General features: G+C 42.9%; 1 protein-coding gene across 1 annotated transcript in view; it reads right to left on the bottom strand.

Moving 5' to 3' along the window:
* Positions 1–24,034, bottom strand: part of efna5a (ephrin-A5a) — a 97,659-nt gene that overhangs the window by 11,032 nt on the left and 62,593 nt on the right. Inside the window, exon 2 of the mRNA XM_008276392.1 lies at positions 1,790–2,082. Coding sequence (XP_008274614.1) covers positions 1,790–2,082 — 293 coding nt within the window. The remainder of the gene's footprint in view (positions 1–1,789; positions 2,083–24,034) is intronic.

The raw sequence follows: 24,034 nt of genomic DNA, 5'->3' as shown, positions 1-24,034 counted from the left end.
AAACAGAATATTATTGTAAAAAACAAAACAGACAAAAAGCTTTAATGAACTGATAATAATAAACAAACAGCAGATTAAGTTAGCAATTAGCTGATGTGAATAAAGCGTGTTACCATATATACAGGCTAAACAAGCTGATAATTTCCTCTGGAGGTGGTGGAGACCAAAGATAGAGCTAAAAGTAAAGTAAATATTGGAATTGCATACGCAAAGTAGATAAAAACCTTCATTATACTGAAATGGAACATGTTGTGCTTGGAAACTGGACTAATTAAAGCGACACATTATCCCATAGAGGACGTCACTGTAAGAAAAGTTTAGCTCTGAAAGTAGCATCTATTCCAACTCCAGAACTTCATACATGTGGGAAAATGTTCTGACTACACGGCCTTGACGTGTTCCTGGAGGTGTCTTTGTCATTTGTTGTTCATTCCCGTGTTCCATCACATGTTCTCGGGGGGAAAAAAAACAAGAATCTGATGGATGAATCATGAGTGTGAGTCAGTAAGATCTGGTTCATATGGCCTGAAACTGCTCTGAGCCACATGGGCCGTCTCTCCGTCTTTCTTTCTCTCTGCTCGGACAATCAATCATCATCAATGTCTGCGAGAACTTTCGCTCGGTTCGACGCCAAACGAGCACACGAGGCCGAATTAGGCAATCTATGAGTTTTCTCATCAACATCCAAGGAATTTCAACAGCATCAACAACTCTCTGGCAGAGCTGTCAGTAGACCACAGTTTCCCCAAACAATGCAGTCACACTCTGAGCATCGGAGTCGAGAGGACGAGCCAACCGACGCAGAGATCCAACATCTAGCAATGCATCACAATGCAAAACGCTGCAGCGAGAGCGCAGATTGGTTACACTTGCGGGGAGGGCAGTCTTGATTGTTTCGTGATCCCAGATGTTCGAGGTCCAGTGAGGAAAAGGGGAAAATATTCAGCTCTGTCTGATGATAAACCTGGCCGTGTCAGTCAGATTTTAAAGTGCTTTAAGAGGGGGGAAATTATGGTTCAGCAGTTTGAATAAACGAGCGGCCAGCAGATACCAAAGAGCTCGAGCCAAAAAGTCTGATTTCACACTTGCTGTGGGTCTGAAGGCTGAAGTCTGCAAAGCTGCAGCAGCACTGTAGGGGGAGAAACAAACTGTCTACCCATTCTCAGCGGGGCTGCTATCTTTATTTACTTCTTTGTTGTGATGCCAAAATAATACAGCCTTTCCACTGACTTCCACTGCTTATTACCGGTCCCTGTTAATACCCGCAAACTTCTCGGCTAACCACAAGTGTCAGCTTAAATACCTCCAGTCTACCGCTGCGTCTCGTTTAGTCCATCTCTTCTGCCCCTGCAGGGCATCGACTTCACTTATGAAAACACGGCTTCCACAGCTGCTTGTTTTCGCCGGCCTTCTCACGACGAGCAGAAAACTGAGCTCAGCCAGTCGAGCAACAAAAGACACTCCACCTCGACAGTGGAGATGTTTTCGCTCCCTCTGGCTCCTGTTTTGGTTTGGCCCTCATTCCAAGGACTTTGAAAGCAAAATCTGAACACTGCTGCTGCCTTTTTTTTCCCCTTTCTTTCTTTCTTTTTTTTTTTTTGCAATATTCCAAGATGACACTGATATTGATCTACTGATGTAACTCCAACTAGGACTTGTGAACACGCTGTACTCTTGCTGATTGTGTGTTTCAGCACCGATACCGAGACAAAACTTTCTCACCTGCAACAGAGGCCAAAGTTTTGAAAGTCACACAAGAACATGACGGTTTAAGAATTATCGGACTCACAGATATAATAGTACTCTCTGCCGGGGCGGAACTCGAAGCCCAGGGAGAAGGGAGTGAAGAGCTGGAACTTCTCGGAGAACTTGAGCGGTCCGTTCGGCGACAGGGGCCGGTTGCACTCCCAGCGTTTGAAGCCCTTGGCGGTGTGGTCGCAGGAGCTGTAGCCGTCGTAGTTCACCATGTAGAGGACGTAACGCTCGGCCCGGTCGTCCGATACCGGGCTGGCGTAGTGCGGACAGTAGACGTCAAGGTAGTCGTTGATGCAGACGTCGATGTGGTAGTCGCCCCGGTAGAACCTGGACAGAAAAATAGAGGGAAAAACCAACATAAATACACATCCGGAGAGTGTTGCATCAAAAAACATCAGCACTTTGGGGAAAGTGATGACTCACGTCTGATTCTTTGGAATTTTACAAGGTTCAAGCTTTCCCAACCAACTCCAAAGTCCTTGTTTTCATGAGTTAAAGGTGCCAAGTGGAGGTTTTTGACCACTAGCAGTGCTATGGAGCAATATTTGTTTTTGCTCTCACAAGAAAACAGATGACACGACTCATGTATTCCTGCCAATGGTTTCACACGATCCCACGAGCTGACAGGTGGTAATCATGTGTCAGAGAAGAAGACGACTGTCAGCAGGAGAAACGTGGACGTACACGACACAGGATTAAAAGCGAACCTCTTTGGTAAGTGTTTTATGAGGAATTAGCAGTTTTGGTGATAAAACACAGCAGCTTTCAGTCTGACTGGACTCCTGATGTGCACGTCAGCATTCCTTACCCACTGACTAATTCTTATTCTACTACTGGTTAAGGTGATTGCACTGCATGTCTAAATGGCACCATTATTCCCACGGTGGTGCCACAACAAAACGCCATCGCTGGTCTTGACCTTTCTAATGATTTATTTACCGAACGAAGACGAGTGTGAACGTTGCTCTCCGCAGCAGCCTGCTTTGTCTTCGCATTTAACATTCAGAGTCCCCGAAGCAGCGCTTTTCGCTAAAGGCTACGTGAGGAGCAGCTGTTTAAGTGTGCAGAGAAAGTTACTCGTTGATTTGTTCGGGGAGTCTCTCGCCATCGCGTTCGCCGACGAGAGTTATGAACGCCCCAAAACCTCGATGACAAGAGACGATGCTTTCGGTATCTCAGCGAGGCCCGCAGAAGAAGAAAAAGTTACCACATGTGCTGGAAAGTGCTTGGACTGTGAGAGAGGCATCTCTGGTTTTGTTTACAGGATCCCATCATGTCAGTTTCAATCATCCAGAGACTCTTGCGAGACTGAACCGAGTCCCCGTTCGCGGAGCAGAACCCTCTCACGACGAGCGCTTGACAGTCCTAAGCCATATATCAATGTTAGTGCTCAGCAGCGATGACTTATGCTGGTGCTGAAATTAAAGTCCCCTAGCGTTACAGGGCTAATCCCCTGGTTAGCATGTGCCTTTAGCAGCTTTAAGAGGATCCCTCTGTAGAATGAGATTTTCATTAGCCCAATATGACAGCTTGATGTAGGAGCCCCTCGTGGAATCTGCGAGTCTGGGAAAATGGGGCCTGTTCTCAAGCCTGGCCTTGATACAGCCTCGAGATCTCCCGCCTGATGTTTACTGTAAACCGAGCGGACGGGAGAAAGAAAGAGGGGGAAGGAGGTAAAAAAAAAGTGCAACAGCGAGAAATGCCAGGTATTCATTCCTGAGGAGAGCGATTGGAAACACATATTCCCATAGGCGCCGTATAAGGTTGCATTTCTGAGGCTTTTAGCGGAGACAGATTAGGCTCGGACGGGCGGCTGGATGTGTCTCTGTAGCTGCTAATGGCCCGCGGTCCAGTATCACTGACATACTGCGGATGTCTTCAATACTCCACCTCTGTTCATTGACACAGCGAGGGCCGTCGGGGGAACCGTGTCGGTGCATGCAGCCGGCTGATGATCCGATACGGGCGAACTCGCCGGGGGGGGGGCTCCGCGCTCACTTTTTCGCTGGCCGCGGATCAGATATTACGCCTACTTCTGGGGCGCTGGGAGTCGGGATCAGCTGATCTGAAGCCAGGTGAGGCCGAGGAGGGAGGGGCCGGGGCGCAGCTGTTGCCGCTGACATGTCGGGGAGGCATAAAGGGAGGTGTGTGCTGGCCGCGGCCTGCTGGGGGTATCGGGTTGTCGCTACACAGATTGTAAATGTGCTGCAGGATTAGTGGCCGTCCTACTGGGTTTTTTGCGAGCGCCACAAATGAGCGGATATGTGCACGATAGCGGGGTGTGCGAGCGTCTTGTGGCATCGTCAGCCGTATTCTTAATCTTTTTCTCTCTCTAATTATAGTCTGGTCAAATGTGAAACCAAAGCCCTTGTTTTCTCTCCCAGCTTTTTTTTCCAGCACCAGCTGAGCACTTTGGCTCCAGGCAGGCACAGCATGGCCTCCCCTCGCCTCAGTTTCAGAGGAGCTTGCTGATATTATGACTAGCGGGGTCAGCGGGCTCCAACAGTATCCCTTCTACAGCCAGGAGCGCTGTGGGATCGCCTGCTCTGTCCTGAGCTCCGGCCTCGTAAGCCTGAGTGGCTGTCCGTCAAACCTGAGCGGGGAGGAGCGGCTCAGATTAGTCGGGATTAGGAAGAGTTTCTGACTAATGCCTCTGAGAGCGAAAGGTGTCGAGAAAAGTTTGTGAAAGTGACGGTGACTCCGCTCGGATATTTGTATGTAGATTGTGTCTGAAGAAGGAATAAAAAGTTTTACTCGCGGCATCGACAAGCATCTCGAAATTAGTCTCCAGTGACTGATTAGGTTTCACTGCTGCACTTAATGGAAATAAATGCATACTTCAGTCACTTCCTCATTGTGTCAGTGCCAGAAAATCAAAACAGTCTGAGCCCAAGAAGTTCCCTCAGAGTGTTAGATGTAAGCTGGAACTTCTTCCTACTCACAGAAACTACTAAAAGAAGCACTTCTTGTGTTATGACGAGTGAAACTTTCTACACAAAAACAAGCCGCTCTTGAGTTTGAAAGCTTCAAACGGTGCACACATCGCCTCTGTTGCATTGGCACAAATCTCAGTGATCGATATCTGCACACCTGTGCAAACAGAACCAAATCTACCTGCATGGATGGAAACGACCGGAGGTATGTGAGGAAAGCAGAAATAATAAAAGCTCAAGCAGGAAGAGTCACACGAGAAAGACTAATAAAGCAGCAAAATGAAAAGGCATGATTGGAAACATGCAGTATCTGGTTAATTTTAATGGTGTAGTTTGAAGGAATCCTGGGATACACTGATTGAGTGCATTTACATTTTGCAAGAAGCTGCTGAATTTGATATGATTTTCCTTCGAAACTTGTTTGATTTTCAGCTGATAAAACCTCACAACGCCGTAAACCATCACCAAGTTCTGGTAAGAAGACTTACTCATCAGGACTGACAGAAAAGAGTCGCCCCTCATGACAATGCTAGACTTTTTTTTTTTTCAAGCGTTTGAACTTCTGTCCTGCTGCAAAGCTCGTCTGAATCCTGTCCAAACCTTCCAGCCATAACAGATCGATACAGACAAATTACTATAGGGCGCAGGACAAAATTTTATGGGAAACTATCTGGAAAGTTTGCAATAAATACGCACTAAAAGATGTCGCAGGGGAGGGACCGGGGAGGAGGGAAAGGTGGGATGTTATGCGACAGAAGATAAACCAAAGCAGAGGCTCTTCTGCAGCCAAACAACTGCAGCTTTGTCAAATTTTTTTTACTTGCATGCTGCTGCTTAGCGACACGTCCAGAAACAACAAGCGTCTTCCCAAAAACACGGCGATCAGTTTCTCATTTGTGAGACGTGAAACCGGATTGCACTTCCGCACAAACAGGGTCGAACATGTGCAGGCCGCATATGGACCGTAGGTGTTTACTGCAAAAAGAGGATAAAAAAACGCGGAGACGAGTGCGGCGAGAGCGTCAACAGATGAGCCAGATGTTTGCCAGATGGGGGCTGTAAGGAGGGCTTCTTTTTGAGTGGCACAAGTGAAATATTGATAAGACACGGAGCCATAAACACAGTCAAGATGTAGAGGAACCCCATCGCCGCCTTCTGAGCCGATCTCCGCTCTGATCTTTAAGACCATGAGAACATCCTTCAGCCCTCCATCTTCATCCGTTTAAGCAGCCACAAGCCTTCAACAATATCCTCAGTCGTCAGGGATTCTTCATTTTCATTAGCAGCGAGATTTATTCATCTGTTTTTTTCTTAATGGCTTTGTTGTTACAGGCTATTTAGTGAGTCATTAAGCCTTCGCTGGGCTGATCGAGGCAATTGTGCCTTTCCTTTTTGCTGTTTTTTCTTCTTTCCGAGCAGCAGGAGGTGGTGAAAGCTGATCGAGGGCTCGGAGTTTTGATAGCAGGAGGCGGAAAAGAAAACAAAACCGGGTTCAACAGTTCAGTTATAAATGTGTCATAATGACACATTAACAAAATAAAAGCACCCAAATCCTCCGTGCATTCATCTGGGGGATTAATGATCCCCGATTGGTTGAATTACTCACAGTCAGTTAGAGGAGCTTATCAATGAATCAGTAACCGGAGCTCTTAACAAAGCACACATCTCTGGGTAATCCCTCTTTTCACTCAGCTCCCCCACTTGTTTGCTTTTCTTTATCCTCTTCTGTTGCGTTTGGGCGACTCCGAGGCCCGGCGCAGGTACGAAACAGCAAAGATCCAGTTCGGAGAGAGAGAAAGGCAAGGAAAGATTTGTTTTTTTTTTTATTCATTCCATCCGTGGTCTGATTTTATTTCCTCTGGCAATCAACAAGTGCTTATAAACTCAGCTCGCTAAACTCCAGGGTCTCTATTTACCGTCCGTCTAAGTGGCCAGATTACGAAGGACTTTCCAGGAAAGTTTGAAGGGAAAATTCTTCTGAAATTGCACAACTGTAAATAACTGTTTTATTTCCCAACATGTGGGTTTTAAACGATATTTCAATCTCACTCGACGCTGCCAGGAAATACATTCTGGTGGAGGCGGAGGAATTCTTTATGTATTTACTTTTGAGCTTATTGCCGCCAAAGAAGCTTTGACTTTGCTTTCATCCGGATGCACCTGTCACACGTTGAGCAATCTGGATATTTTGGAAAAATGCTGGAATCAGCTCAAATCATTTGTAGAACAAGCACAAATACAAACGACTACTAAATAATTAAAGCATAAATAAGTAAGTGCAGCGAGTTCATGAATTAAAAGATCTTCGAAGGTGTAGATTTTAAAATCGTCCAAACCCTGAAACTTTAAGACGTATTATATAAAGTTATTGATGACGGAGCTACAGGGTTGAATAGAAAGAAGTAAAGGAAGAAGAGAAGGTAAAGATGTGGCTAAAAAAAGCATCAGAGAATCCTCCTCTCGCTCCATATTCAAGACATTAACACTGCCTACAACTCATAATCCTCCTTTTTCTTTGCAGTCTTTTCCCGTTTTGTTTTATTTATTTACTGATTTATTATTTTAGTTGGTTTGTTTTGTCATTTCCGACTTTGAGTATCTTGAAAAGCGCTATGTAAGTATTATTATTATCATTATTATTATTATTATTATAAAAAAGTGTGTAGAGACGGTGATTGTCAAAAATTAGAGGAGCAAAATGAATGGACAGGAGGAGAAGAAGAGGATAAGATGGTAGCAAAGACCTAAAAGAGATGATAGACGTGGAAAAAGGACAATAAAAGTGGTAAATTGGAAAAATGTGGCCAAGAAAAACGGAGCAAATGATGGAAAACAAGAGAAAAAGTGAAGAAATAAAGAAGAAAAAGTGAGAATAAGATGAGAAAGATACTGGGTCTTTAGCTGAGACTTTGAACTGTAGAATTTAAAATCAACAAAGGCTGTTAAACTCCCAAATTTTGAGAAAATATTAAATATTTTCTTCCTTAGTGTAGCTACAGGCTTGAATGGAGAGAAGTGAAGAATAAATATGAGGTGAAAAGGTGGTGCAAAAATGGTGATTTTGAAACAGGAAGTGGAGCAAAATAAGGAGATGAGAGGAGTCGGATGGTAGAAAAGGAGTAGGAGAGACAATAGGTGTAGAAAAAGGACAATATAAGTGCTAAAGTGGAGAGAAAAGAGACGAAAAGTGACGAAATAAAGAAGAAAAAAATGAGAATAAGATCAGAAAGATACTGGATCTTTAGCTGAGACCTAAAACTGTAGAATTTAAAATTGCCAAAGTTTGATAAACCCCCAAATTTTGAGAAAATATTAAATGTTTGACCTCCGTTTTCTTAGTGTGGCTACAGGCCTGAATGGACAGAAGTGGTGAATAAATACGAGGTGTGGAGATGGTGATTTAAAACAGGAAGTGGAGCAAAATGGAGAGACGAGAGGAGAATGAGTAGGATGGTAGGAAAGAAGCAGGAGAGAAAAAAAAAGAGGTAATAGTGGAAAAAGTGAGAAAAGAAGTGACGGAAATCAAGAGAGAAGATGAGAAAGTGGGTGAACAACACCAGACCAGAGTGGAAGCAGAAGAATGTAGACCAAACAAGAGGGTAGAGGAAGGTGAGCGGGAGGCGGAGGAGCAGCAGATAAAGGCCTCCCGTTGTTTTCCTCCTGAACACGGCGAGGTCAGAGCCGGGCCAGCTTCCCAGGGCTGCTCCACAAAGGAGACGAGATGCTTCCAGCCCACGGAAACACACGAAGCTGCTGCCTTTAAACAGTCCGACCGCAGCCTGCAGACCTCACGCTGCTTCTACATCAAGTCCCTCAACAACTTCCTCCTCCGCGCCGCCGCCGCCTGCAGGGGGCGCTGCGGCGGCCGCGGCGTCGGCAGATGGGGTCCGTCCACGCCGGTGCCCTCGGGGTTGGGAGGTCTCCACCGCCCTCCACCTGTCCCATCATTCACAGCTTTCAGCCAGTGGGAAGCTGAGGCCATTATTACTTAGCCGGCTAATTATACGCACACATCTGTCCGAGGCAAACACTCACTTTAAAGCCGTAATGCGTCTGCCAGAGGGCCCGGCCCGGCCCGGCGCTGACAGCACCGGGGAAAGAACGGGGCCTGTAAAGCATAGACGCTTCTCTCTTTCTGTTTCTGGGAACAAAACCAGAGGAGGTGAATAATTGGCCTCAGATTGAAAACACATTGCTGCTGGTGGGACGGCACCGACAAGGAGTACAGCGAGAGCCCAGGGTCTGTCTGTGGATCCCGGTGGTCCCGGCTGTGCCAACCGTCCCCTCTAATGCGGCTGCAGCGGTGCCAGGCCGACACCGACACACTGAGACGCTGTTATGTAAAGCTTCATGTATATTCTAATTCCTGCCTGAGCGGCTGCCAGCGACGCAGCGAGAGAGTCTGGAGGAGGCAGGAGAGAGCAGAGAGACGGCTGCTCAAGGGTTAAACGCTGGTGAAAGGCTCTCTGTGAGACTTTATGTTCAGCTTTCTGTCTTTCAGTGTTCCTTGACAGACAGAACAAGTTTCGACTCAGGCCTACGTTTCCCATCATGCACCTGATGTAGTGTCTTTACCAGGTTTGTTTTTTTCCAAAGCTCAGACTGACTGATCTTCATGTGCAAAATGAGTCCAGTGACCCTTTACATCCAACTTTACTATTAATTATATAATTAGAAGCTAAACTATTCACTCTGCACATATTGATTTTTATTCTAACCTGTAAACAAGCAGCACGTTTGTTTTCCTTGCTGTTGTTAAATTAATTATTTTTTAAAAACTAGTTTACCGGAAGAATGAAAATATGAAACTAACAACTAAAGAAAATGTAATGTAAAAGTTAATTTAAAAATATTTGTCAGCCTAAAGACTTGTGTTTATAATTATGGTAATTAAAGATGAAACACACTTTTTAAAAAAAAAATAACATAAAATATTATCTAATTAAAAAAAAAAGAAAAAAAGAATGTCATTATTTTACAAATTTTTGCACCTATTAAAAAAAAATAAAGTATATTCAAATTGTAAAACGGTAAATATTTTTTTACTGCTATTTTATAATAATTAATATCAAGTGAAATCACAAAAAATATTTATAACATATATATATAATCATTTATAATAACAATAATTACTTAATTAATTAATGTAAACTGTTAAAAACAAAACAAAAACAAAAAAAATTGGCTAAAATTGTAAATAATGTCTACTTCAAAAATCTATATTTTTTCAAATGGTAATCTTTTATTTATTCATTTATTTTACAACATTTGACCATAAAATTACACTTTTTTTGGCTTTATATTGACAAAACGTCCTCATTATTTCACAGATATTTGCCATTATTTGATTGAAAAATATATAACAATTATTTTTCCTGTTATTTTACAAATTTTCAATATTTTATTATTTTAAAGGGGAAAAAATGTCCTGAACAACTTAATTTTCACTCGTAGTCAATTTAAAGACTTTTAAAGTCATTTTGACTATCGAGGAAAAGACTGATGAAAACTGAGGCGTTCATTTTGTTTTGATTTTCTAGAGACTAAAACACTGCCTGTTAATCACCTATAATTAATATTACCAGCTGACTGATGTGTGCATTTAAACCAGGAACACAGCAGACTATCAGACAAACTATTAGGTTTGTTCAAGCTGAGCCTTTAAGATGAGTAATTGTGAAGCTGCTCAGCCTCACTGAGACGTTCTCTGCTGTCCTACGTGGACGAAGCAGGTTAATTACTGACGCCGGTGCTGTTCTGGTGTCACAGAGGTCAGAGCAGCAGCAGCAGCATGACGTTGGTGTCAGTCAACACACCCAGCGGGACGCCGTCCTTCAGCCGGCGTAGACACCCCGAGAGGCCGACACAAACCGCTCATAAACCCCCTTCTGCGCCGAAAAAGGCCCTTCAGGTTGCCATGACGCCACTTTACAGCAACACAATGTTCCGACCGCAGGATCCGGGCTCCTCACAAACACATACCTGCCTGTGTGCACAAGCAGGGACTCGCATTAAAAGGCACAAGCTCGTTTAACGCCACACGACTCCGGCAGGCCTCCCCCCGGCCAAACCGCCTCCCCGACGCAGCAGCACCTGCAGCAGCGGAGCCTCTGCAGGTCGCCGCCTTCCCTTCATTCTATGTAAATGTGGCTGCGGCGATGCAGACGCTCCTGCAGAGCTCGGAGCTCGTCCCAGGACGCCTCCCGTCAGACGAGACGCTCGGCCGCTATCGATCCGACACCCAAGACTCTGAGCCGAGGTCAGGGGTCACGACGGCCCATTATTCAGCCGCTGCACCCAGGTGAAGGTCTGACGGAGCTGCTGAGGGACGGACGGGAGTTTAGAAAGTCTCTGTTCAAGAAAACTCAAGTCGTCGTAAGAGTGTTTCCTGTTTTGTTAAATTACAGACACAATTATAGAAAAAATATTAATCTGCATTTTCACCATAAGACAACAAAAACAACCTAAAACTGTAAGAAAAAACATCCACATCATTGTTTTACAGATATTTTCCATTATTTGAACAGAAAATTGTAAATAACACATTGATAATCGTTGTGATTTTACATTTCAGTGTGAAATGATATTTTTTTATCGCATTTAAACCAGCGAAAAACATCATTATTTTACAGCAATTATTTGAACATAAATTTTTATATCCGCACTAAGGTTTGAATAATAAATAATTTTTAGCTATTATTTTATTGTTTTTTTCCCCCTGTTTTGTTAAATTACAGATAATATATTGTAAAGTCACAAAAAAATTATTAATTTCTGTTTATTGCAAAAATAAAAGAAGGTCTAAACAGTAAGATTTTTCTCTGACAATGTGTTTAAATAAAAAATTAAAGCTTTATTGTATTTTAATCTGTTAAAAATGTCATTATTTTAGAGATATTTGCCTTTTTTAAAATTTGTTTTTACCGTTATTTATAGTTTTGAATATTTTAATATTGCACATATTTTTTCTGTCATTTTTGCTGCTAGACGTTTATGTTTTGTTTGTTTGTTTGTTTTGTTTTCTTTACATTTTCTGTGTTTTTACGACATATGTTCCTCCTGTGAACTGGATTCCTGCTCTCTCTCTCTCTGGGATCTCATCTTGTTTGCCCTGCTGTTTTTATAAAGTTCTTTTTTGTCTTTTAATTCCCAAAAATTAATAAACTAAAACAACAAAATGAAAAAAATGTAACCTAAAGATTCAACCTTCCATCACACTATAAATAATCTGATATCACACTTTATGGTTTCGATATATTGTGATAAAACTGATTTTCTACCAAAGGAGTTAAATAAAAGTTAAATAGATAAAAACATGATGTGAAAATCAGATTCTTCATCAGATTCAACTGCTGCAAAAATCATAAAAACACAATTAAAACATGTCAGAATGTAGTTCTGCTGCTGACGAGCAGGAAACAAACACTAGACGGCGTTTGTCTGATTCCTGCAGCGCTGATAAAGATTCCTGCACAGAAAATGAAAAGAAAATGAAGATTTGATTCGATCTTTTTCCAGCAACAGCTTCATTTTTAATAACCCTCAGAAGAACTACACTTTTTTTTTTTTACTGATCTTATCTGTAAAGTGCAGATTTCTACCTCCGATGTGTTTCATTCTGATGCTTGTTTCTGCATAAAGCAGCTCGGTTGTGCGTCGTTTAAGTGTAAAAATAAACAGCGGCTGCATGCAGATGTGCTCGCAAACACACACACTGTGCTTTTTTACTCCATAAATACAACTGGAGCTGAAGAAAAACTAACTTGTTGCATGCTTGCAGCGAGTTTCTGCATCTAATATGAATTGTTGGTCTTATTTATTTAATGCACGCAGACAACAAAAACACATTTTTTTTTATTTACTGCTTGGAGTCCACTCAGTGCAAAAACACAACAGATGCCAAGTTTTCCAGGACGGCCCCACCTGAAGCCTGTTTGGCTAACACGGCCCTGATCCTGACCCCTGACCCGGCTCCCCGGGGGCGAGCCCAGCCCCCCGCGCAGCCCCCTATCGCTTTACTGCACCCCGGGGAGCCTGGGCCCCGCCCGACCCGGGGACCCGGCGCACTCTGAACCCACGACCAGCAGCAGCAGCAGCAGGAGGAGGAGGAGGGACGACGGTGGAGAGGAACCCGCAACGTCTGGACTCAATCACTCGCCCATGACAAGCCCTGCAAAGCTTTCACACACACACCGACACCAGCACTTATCCACCAGTGAGGTCTCGCACACATCAAAGCCGCCGGGGGGTTGAGTAATAGGCGTTCTGCGGGGAGACGATGGCGAAATGCTAAAAAACGACGAAAAAAAAAATTGTTGTGCTCAAGGTTCTGAGAAGAAAAGAAGGAGGAGGAGGAAGGAGAGCCGGGACTGTAGCGAGAGATTGACTAGTGAGAGGAGAAGAAGAAGCCAAAATAATGTGAGAAGAAAATATAAGGGGGGGACGCGAACGAGGGAATTGGGAAAGCAGAGCACATCCTTGATTTAAAACTCCCACAGGTCCCGTATACGAGCTAGGAGGTCTGTGTGTGAGCCGCCTGCTTTCTGGCTTTATTTGTTTGGCCCAGTTTCACGTAGAAACGTCTCGGCGGGCCTTCAGGGGCTTCGGCTCCCATCAGAGCATCCGTCTAAAAAGTCGCTCAGCAGAGAAGCGTTTTCACTGAAACTCGTTTAACCTCCATCATCCCTCTGATGAGCGCCGAAACGCCACAAACGTCTCCCGGCTTTTGTTTTCCAAATCCCACATTCTGCGGCTAATTTCCTGGAAACTTTTCCCTCATAATTATCATTTAAAAAAATAAATCAGCTGATGTAAATTACCGGGACGCTTTGCAATTTGGTGCTAATTACGAGGCAAATGGAGAAAAAGTGTTGCTACACATGCTGCGGTTAATGAGCTGCCACCCCGCACGCAAACAAACCAACGCAACAGTTTGTGTCTGTCTGCTGGAGTTATTACGATCAAGCAACAGTTCGGGGGGATTAAGCCTTCCCTCTGCAATCACAGGCGTTTTTAATTACTAGTCTTAACTGTCCAGGTATGTTCAGGAACAGGACTGGAAACCCTGAAGATGTCGAGTCAATTTCATCAAGTTACCTCAACTTGAGTTCAGTTTTAAATCAACAAGTTTAAATCACACAAAATGAAGTCGGAGCATTATTACATCAACACTACTTTTTTGTTTTCACTCTCCTTTATCTGCTTTTTGTCTTTTTTTTTTGTCGTCAACGTTTCATTTCATGCTGTTGCTGTCCTGCATTATCATGAAAACAAAGCTTCTAATTCCTAAAAATAATCCTGTTTGCAGTTCAAGTCATTAAATTACTATTTTTTATCTCATGCGTTTAATTAAGTGTTGGGAAAAGGTCCCTTGAATTACTTTTTTCCCCAAGTTTTTCAGGATAAACAGGAACTTATGACAGCTTTTATTGATTTCCTAAGAAAGACGGCAGATTAATGTGCAACTCCGAGTCGCTTTATTCCACCGATCCAGTCGATGTGTTTTTCTATCTGAGTGTTTGGAATGAATGCAGAGACGGAGCCGCATCGTTTTTATCGAAGTGGTCGGACTGAGATCTTTACTCACGCTGGGGCGGCACAGAAACGATGTCTTGTTCGTTTTTCTTTTTCTGTATTAAAAATCACTTTTACCATCTGATGATGTGGACGTGCACCACGGGGACTCTATTATATGATGAACTTTTTCTTATGACGCCCTCAAGTGATTTAAAAAAAAACACATCTGGAGCATTTCTTTCCAAGTTACGCCTTTTAGATCGTTGATATTACAGATGAGATGACATCAGGCTGTAGCTAAGCAGTCTGAGGGGGCGTGGCCACCACCTGCCTCCGCCCCTGTAACACTGTCCTGTTGCTGAACTGAAAACAGGGAAAACATGAGAAAAAAGTGAAATAAAAAGCAAATAAAAAGCCCGTTACGATCAACAGAATCTGTTGCTTTGGCTTAAAAATGTGCATAAACATGTGAGCTGGAGTTGGGCGATTAGCTAAAAGCATTTAATGGCAAAATTTTAAAAAACAAAAATGAGCAAGAGCAGCAAAGTGAAGATAACGAGGTAAAAACAGAAGATGTGGAAGGTGTGGGATCACTTTAAATTCAAAATTAAGGACAACATCGAACTGAAACCGTTTACTAATTTGCATAAAATGCAACAATAAATGAAGTTTTCTCTTAAAAAGGAAACAGATTGGTCGCTATCATCAAGCTATCTGTCTTATTTTCTATCAAATATTTATAATTGGGCTTTAATTAAGCAAAAGTCAGTTTTATCTGCTTACCCGATTACTCGAATGTTCTATAGTTTACACGATTATCGAATATTCTATAGAATACTCGATTACAAAAATATTCCACAGCTGCAGCTCTAGAGCCCGACTGCTAACGCTACTAATATAGAAGCTGCAGCTCAAGTTAATACGTGCAGACGACACATGTATGCATGTTTCCAGTGTGTTTGTTTTCCTAAAACTACAAAACCAGGTAGAGGTTTAACTCTGGAACAAAGCATGCTGGGAAGTTTGATAATATTCGGCTTCATTAACTGAGTTAAGTAAACTCGGATCTTTTAAGACGACTCAGCGAAATGTATTAATTCTGACAACAAGAAACTGGAACAAACGAGCTCCTGACATAGTTCTGGTTTAACCCGCATGCTAACGCTAGCGTTATACAACAGCAGCAGTCTGGAGGCCCAGTTCTGCTCCCCGTCCGTCCCACAGCAGGCCCAGAAAAAACAGCACATGTAACATCATGTAAGGGCTAAACATAGCGGCGCCCTCCGAGTGCCCCGCATGCCAGCGCCGAGCCGGCCCACCTGGTCCGCTCAATCTGGCCCCTTCCCCTCCGAGCAGAACGTCTGTCAGAGTCTCGTCCGTCAGCCGCAAACCGATCCGGATCTGGACGCGGCTCAGATTCACTTCAGAAGTCCGGGGGGCTCGGGTTCGCACGATGCACCTTCACAGAGCTGTATTTCATATTCACACCCGCCGCAGCGTTCCGGTGTCAGCGCCGGCGGAGGGGGGAGGCCCAGTTCCTCATTCACACATCCGGCGCCGCGAGAGGCCGACGCTCCAGTGAGGTAATGGCCCGTCTTTTGGGGCTTCCAGTGGGCAAATTTCAATGCATATAAAGCGGTTTCCCACTGCTACCGAGCATAAGTGGAGCCCCAAAATTCTTCTAACCCACGTGAATATAGATGTGGCTGGTGCTCATGCACACAGAGGCAGCGGGAGCTCAGAGTTTAGGAAGATGAATCCACCAGAAAGAGGAATCACAAACACACATTACCTCTATTCAAGATAGCAAACTGATGCATAATTAGGTTTAAATACTTAAAAAACACTCTTTTTTTCCCCTCCATGCGAGAATAGTTTTAATTTTTGGCAGACAGATCTGTGTGTGTGCTGTTGTGTATCTACAATAATTTTTCCTGCAAAAAGCACACGTCAGTTTTTGAGAGTTTCAAATTAAAAGTTTTGCCTCGGGAAGCTGAAAACCAGGAGAAATCAGTACAAATGTGGAAATGGTGGGTTTGGAAATGTGCACAAAGAGGCAGCTGGAGCTGAAAGTGCAGAAAGAAGAATCAGTGAGTGTAAAAAGAAAAATAATAAACACAATTCCATCAGATTATTTCATTTTTCAACTATTTAAGTGATCAGAAATACATTTTAAATACCTAAAAATACTCTTTTTCCATTTGTGATGTGAGCAATAGTTTTAATTTTTTTTTTGGGGCAAATAATAGTTTCAATCATCTGAGTGTATCTAGAATAACTGTTCCTGCAAAAACAGAGGATTTCAAATTAAAAGCACCACATTAATGACATTGGGGTGCAGACAGGAAGCTCCAAACCTGGAGAATTCCAATTTTTTTTTTGCTATTTACGATAGCAAATGTGATCAATAATTAAGTTTTGAATAATTAAAAACACTCTTTTTGCATCGTGTGAGCAATAGTTTTATTTTGGATGTCTTTTTTTTCAGCATTCGTGTTGAGAATAACTCTTCCTGCAAAAACACGTTACTTTGGACAGTTTCAAATTAAAAGCTTGCACCTCAGTTATATCCGGGTGGAGACAGAAAGCTAAAAAAAACCTGCAGAAATAAAATCTAAACTATCTTTACAGTGTATTTCATTAGTTTAGAATTTAGTAAAGAAAGAAGAAGAATAAACACACAGTTCATTTATTTTGACTCTAACCTCGGAAGAAATATTTTTTAGCTCCGCAAGGTAGCACAAATTTACAATAACAAACACTCGTTTTCCATGCATCACATGAACAATAGTATTAATGTGGATGTTTTCGTGTCTCCGGTTAAGTGGATCTGTATCTAGAGCAACGTTTCCTGCACATGCGTCACTTTTTGAAGTTTCAGATTAAAAGTCTGTGCCACACATTCACCTCCGTTATGTTGGAGTGGACAGAAGAAGCTGTGTTTTGTGTATTTCACTAGTTTGGAAGCAGCTCTGAGAACAATCACGGTGTTGTCCATCATGTGGCTAACTCTGAGCCTCCAACAGGGCGTTTCCAACGAAAAAAAAAAAACCCTCCCTGGATAAATAAGTTAAGAAAAAAGACTCACACACAAACCCATCCGCCCACATTTACGCGCACTGTGCGGACGCGGCTCGTATTATTTTGAGCCAAAGGGCCACGGAGAGCAGCAGAAAGCTGGCCCGGGAACGAAGCAGACCGGTCCGATACGGTGGAGCGGCCAAAAAAAACATCGCCAGCTGCTATCCAACAGCTGATCGGCATTAAAACCGAAGCGCTCGCACACAGAAACGCGCCTTTTTCTCCGAGCGTTTGAACGAACTCACATCCGAGGAACATGTGCGCCTCCTCCTCGGCACCTGACACGCATCCGACCTTCTCTCCGGCCTGAACTTCGCCGCTGACCCCAGATCGGCTATCAGCGCCGCGCCGCTGAGCGTCGGCTGAATCCGGGCCAGTTGTGGGGGGAAAGAAGAAGAAGAAAAAAAAAAACGCCGGATAGGAACCACATGTCAGCAGCTGCACGTCAGTTTGAGGACGGATTTACTGCGTCCATGTGATGATGGAGAGGGCCGTAAAGCAGAGATAGAGCTGATAGATCGCCTCTCCACAGGCCGACTTCCATCTTTAAAAACAAGCCTTCTTCACCTCCCCGCCTCGGCCGAGGGGAAGCAGACAGATGTGTATCTGTTTTTATGACGAGCCCGCTGTTGGAAATTTCCCTTTTCTCTCCATTTACCACCACTGTGTGCCTTTCTCCACGTACAGTATGTGCCTGGGTTAAATTAGGCATTTGGCGGCAACCGAATCCTCCCCTCCGCCGTCATTATCGCTGTATTTTGGGGAGCAGACTGCAGTGATTAGCCCTAGCCTCTGAACCGTGGGCCACCTCATTTAACACACCACTTGATGTAATTGTTATTGGAGTGGAGATACCAGCCTGCTGTTCAGCCAGCAACAACTCTTTTTTTCTCTCTCCTCCGTCTCAGTCTGACAGTTGCTGGCGACACCGACGCTCCGTTGTGAGTCGGGGAAAAAAGAAAGAAAGAAAAAATTAAGATTTGGCACAGCCTGAACTGAAATGTTTGATTGGAGGCCAAGAATGGAGTTGAAGCGATAATTTGTTGGGCCAGAAACACGGAGAACGAGAGATGTTAGGAAGTTTTCTGATTTGTTTTTTTATTTCAGCGTCTAAATGAAACTGTTGTTTCTACGACGTTTAAATTAAATTAAGATTTTCAGGACTTTCATTCGAGCCAAGTTTTTTGCATATGAGAGGCATTTTTATTTTTGCCAGTCTTTTATTTATAAAATGTCTTTTTCAGTTTTGCTGGATGAGCTGATGGTTCATGTGCAGCAGGAGAAAACAAACATTTTGATTTATTTAGCAGTTCATACAGGTGTGGCCTTGACATCCTCTGGGTTTAGCATGAACTGTATGTAGAAGTTCAGCTTACAGGTTTGGCATTGAAGTGTCACAACCTGCATTCTGTCTAACAGCCAGCAGGGGGCGACTCCTCTAGTCAGACTGTATAGAAATCTATGAGAATATGAGCCGATTTCTCTCTTGATTTATTCCCTCAGTAAACATTTTCCTGATCAGTTTATCGTCTCAATCATTAGTTTCAAGCCTCTTTGAATACAGCGTGATGGTAATTTTGTAAATTATGGCCCAATTTAGAGGAAAACAGGTGAAGAAGTAGAGCATGTTTCCAGGTGATGACCATCCATCGGCTACTGTCTTATGGGTTTTAGAAACATTTGGCTTGTGGTTGGGACTTGTGGGTGGATTTAAAGCCACATAACGCACAAATCTGGTCTTTTTCTAAAGCCAGAGAACTGAGCCGGGAGCATGTGCAGAAGTCTAGTTTGAATTTGAATTACAACAATCTGAAGGTTTACAATGGAGTATTTGCACAGTCATGGTTAAAACAAAATACTGTATCCAGCTTTAAAAATGTAGATTTCATCCATCTGCACGGAATGATTTACATCCACTCAATACAGCAGCAATAACATGGTGCAAAATGTCAATTTTAAGTGGTCATGAGATTGACTGTTGTAAATGGACATGAAGGTCAACTGGAAACGACATGAGGAGGACACATGGGCTTCACAACAGAAGAACCCTCCTCTCAAACAAATCGACCAACGAGAAGAAGACGTGAAACTAAACGTTGAAGTGTTAATTAGGAAACGCTGCATGTATGGAAATACAGTCGATGCTGGGAATCTGGAAGACGATTGTTATCTTTAATCTTCTTTATTGGAACAACCGTTGGTTTGCTGAGCTGCTCCTCTTCTGTTGTAGTTCCAGCAGAGCAGCTGCTCCAGGCCTGTTTTCTGCCCCCGCAGGTCAAAATACGTTTATTCCAAACGGAAATCTGTGACTTCCTGGTATCATCAGTAACCGGTTCAATTGCCAATTCAAGCCAGACTGAAATCTTTAACTCTTAATGCTGGTGCAGGAACAATTCTGAATAAATCATGTGTTGCACAACTAAAATTGTAGATTTTTTTTGCTATAAAGCGTCATAATTAATGATTCTGTGCGAGCTGCTGCTGCTGACGGCGGCGGCGGCTCACGCTCTCAAAAATAAGTTTGACTTTGCACTCGTTTGCCGCATCACAAAAGATCTAGTGTGTTTTAATATTAACAGAAGCCCATTTTAAAATCATGATATTGAATTTATAATGCCCAGAGACCTGAAAAATCCTCACATCACAGCTTCCTGGGGTGCTTTCAAAGAAAAAAAAGAAAAAAAAAAGGGGAGACATGAGGGTGGAAAAGGAGGAAGGAGAAAATTGAAAATGAAAGATTTAAAAGAGGAAAGAGCCAAAGCAGGGATGGAAACACTCTGGATGGGAGTCCTGGATAAATACGCTCCCCTCCATCTAAATGATAGGCATCCTCATCTCTTACCCCCCCCACCCCCCGGAGAGGCAGAAAGAGCAGAGCAGGGCCGGACCTGCCATCTTAACCCTTCCTCATTTTACACCATGCCTTCCTTCATCTTTTACATCAGTTCCTCCTCTCGCTGCCCTTTCACTGCTATTAGCAGCCCGCTCTCTCCTCCTGTCCTAAATGGCATGTGACCGCCATTATCACCTTGTGGAAAGAGCGCCGTCATCATGTGTGCCATCATTTTCATCCATAACCATTAGGATCATTGTAAAAAGATACGACCACTCACGCGGTGTCTTCAAATAATGGACTGGAGGCGCTCGCTTGGACTGCAGCTGCTCGCCAGCACCGGCAGACGCTGTCATTACTTTTTACGACTTTGAGTACTTTGGCCCTTAATGTACATCCTTCCTGTCCTTCGGTGTTTGAAGCCGGAGGATGGTGGTGGTGGTGGTGGTGGAGGGGGGGGAGATTAGACCATCCGGTTATCAAAACAGCCACAGGTTTGATCTCAGCACCAATTACCGAGAGCTCCAGGCAAGAGTTTGGAAGCTCAATCAATGCTGCCGTTTGTTGGAGCGGGGAGGGGCGGCGGCTCGATAAACCGGTATCCTGTTTCATTACAGTCACATCATGATGCGCTGCTGAGCTGTCACCGTGCATCACTCACTGGTACGGATAACAAACAACAACAACAACAACATATTCATGCAAGTTTATGTTTACTGTACGAACACGTTGTAGAGATGCGTGTCTGAAATCATCCACTCATTCCCTGCTACTGATCTCGGAGCCATTATACAGTCAACTATGTAGAAAAGCAACATGTCCGGACACTACTTTAGTTTCTACGCTATTAATTAGGTCACTGCTGTCCATGAATTTAAACACATCAGACTGATGCCTCCTATGGTCGTGAACCATTTTTGTGATGAACTCAGTTTCTACTATTCTCCAAAATGAATGAATAAAAACAACTTTTTTTGCCTTTATTTGTGTTTTCTATCATCACTATGCTTCCATTAAACACCATCAAGACGAACTGTTATTCTTAATTTTAATATTTTCGCACCATAACTCTTGGATTTGTCTCGGACCTGTTGTCATTTCACTAAGCTACACGACTAGAAAAGATATAAAATGTGTGTTAATTCTAAAAAACACATGTTAACACTGTAAAATTATGTCTAACAACCAGCAGGGGGCGACTCCTCTGGTTGTCTAATTGTGTAGAAGTGTATGACAAAATGATCCTATTTCTCACTTGAATTATTACCTCAGTGAATATTTTCCTAAAGAGTTTATGGTCTCAATTATTACTTTTAAGTCTATTTAAATGCAGGATGATGTTCATTTTGGAAATTATGGTCCAATTTAGAGAATAATTAGCAATAAAGCAGGTTATGTTTTTGGATGGGGCTTCAAAACTGCAGTCCACAAACCAAATGGATGATGTCACAGTTGCCATGATCCTCTATAGGTTTTAGAAATATTTGACCAATCAGAAAAGCTCATCAAATACATAAAATACGTCTGTAAAAAAATCTGTAAAAATGCCACCAATTCTCAATTAACTCTCCATTCTCCTTTGACGCAATGCATGATGGGACAGATTGCAGTTTAGTAAGCTTTGGCTGTACAAAACCTTTCCCAGTGCATTGTGGGACACTGTGAGTGCACCAAACAGTGTGTAGCGACTGTTTTCAGATGCTGTATTGCTATGCTAACATGCTACGAATGACAATGCTAACAAGCTAATGTGCAGCAGGCGCGAAGCTCGACACTCCTCACCAACTTATTTCAGTCTGATAATGAACGCTCACCGATGGGATTGTCATAAGTTCACGATTACAAACGCTGACCTTACGCTGTGCTGCTAATTGAAATGTTAATTAAGGGAGCGGCGCAGTCGGGGGAGGCGAAGGTCAACATGTGCGCCAACAAACTCCAACAGATTTCTGATCCGTTTCACTCACAGACACGAAACGTTGACCTCGTGTCGGTAGGACTCATCCTCCGAGAGCCGCGAATGCCTGCACGAAATTTAATGGTCTGTCTAATGGTCGGTTTGTGAGATTTATGGATATATCAGGACCACAGCTGTGGAACGAAAGGCCCACTTTGATATCTATACAGCCGTGTCACTGCTCGCAAAAAGTGAAGAAGACGGCGGTTACTTGTTCCGAGTCCAACCGTACGACTTCCATTCAGGCCCACTGCATGAGATGTTAAACATATAAAACGCCGACTTTGACACTTTATGTGGTCGAACTAATGATTATTTCTGAACACCAGACACTCGTGGATTTCAGTTTTTTTCTGAGACAGAGAGAGACAGACAAACGATAAAGCAACACCTCAAAATATGTGCAAACGAAGGTAGAATTGAGTGGATCTACAATTAAGACTTTAAGGTGATACTAATAATGTAGCTTGAGTTCGCTCGGTGCTTCCACAGACGAAGCACATGCAGGAAGCCCTGAGGCCACAATAACAACTGGAGGCCAAACAAAGCGCGGTGAAATTAAGATAAGAGCAAAGACAAGACGGCAAAAGTTTCAATAGAGAAAACCTTTGAAAGCAGCTATCGCATAAAGGAAAGCCTAGAAAGTCAGCGATTCAATGGAAGTCACGAGCTTTGTCTCCTCAGGCAAAGCCGAGGGGTCCTGATGGCAAAAGCTCGGTCACCTATAGATTTAAATCTCGACTTCGGAGCAGCCAGAAGGCTGAAGAACCCACCTGAGGACCTAAAGCCGCCGGTTGGCTCACATGGGCTCAACGTTTGTGCCTCGTAGCTCGACACCAGACCCAGACGGGCTTTAAAGGTGATGAGTTAAAATCTGAAGATCAATTCGGTTCAATGGAGAGAAGCCAGGATGCAGCGAGGTGGAGTTGTTTGTCATTCTGAACTAGTCAGAGGAGGCCAGAGAGACACTTTTGGTTTATGCCAGAAAGAAAGAAAGAAGTTACAGGAGCTAAGAATGGGGGGAAATAAAAGATGTTTTCCAACTGGCAGAGCATTGGTTTAATTCTGGAGGTCATTATTGATTAAAAGGAGATGAACTGGACAAAAGCTTCGATCTGAATCAAATAATTCCTCCAAATTTCTCGCGAATTAGCAGAAAACGGACCGAAGCTGCTTTGAATGAGACTTACNTTTTTGAGAGTTTCAAATTAAAAGTTTTGCCTCGGGAAGCTGAAAACCAGGAGAAATGAGTACAAATGTGGAAATAATAAGTTTGGAAACGAGCACAAACAGGCAACTGAAGCTAAACGTGCAGAAAGAAGAATCAGTGAGTGTAAAAAGAAAAATAATAAACACAATTCCATCAGATTATTTCATTTTTCAACTATTTAAGTGATCAGAAATACATTTTAAATACCTAAAAATACTCTTTTTCCATTTGTGATGTGAGCAATAGTTTTAATTTTAATTTTTTTTTTTGGCCGATAGTAATTTCAACCATCTGAGTGTATCTAGAATAACTGTTCCTGCAAAAACAGAGGATTTCAAATTAAAAGCACCACATTAATGACATTGGGGTGCAGACAGGAAGCTCCAAACCTGGAGAATTCCAATTTTTTTTTTGCTATTTACGATAGCAAATGTGATCAATAATTAAGTTTTGAATAATTAAAAACACTCTTTTTGCATCGTGTGAGCAATAGTTTTATTTTGGATGTCTTTTTTTTCAGCATTCGTGTTGAGAATAACTCTTCCTGCAAAAACACGTTACTTTGGACAGTTTCAAATTAAAAGCTTGCACCTCAGTTATATCCGGGTGGAGACAGAAAGCTAAAAAAAACCTGCAGAAATAAAATCTAAACTATCTTTACAGTGTATTTCATTAGTTTAGAATTTAGTAAAGAAAGAAGAAGAATAAACACACAGTTCATTTATTTTGACTCTAACCTCGGAAGAAAT

This window comes from Stegastes partitus, unplaced genomic scaffold, assembly GCF_000690725.1.
Source record: "Stegastes partitus isolate 25-593 unplaced genomic scaffold, Stegastes_partitus-1.0.2 Scaffold70, whole genome shotgun sequence".
NCBI classification, from domain to species: domain Eukaryota; kingdom Metazoa; phylum Chordata; class Actinopteri; family Pomacentridae; genus Stegastes; species Stegastes partitus.
This window is presented reverse-complemented; position numbering and strand designations above follow the sequence as displayed.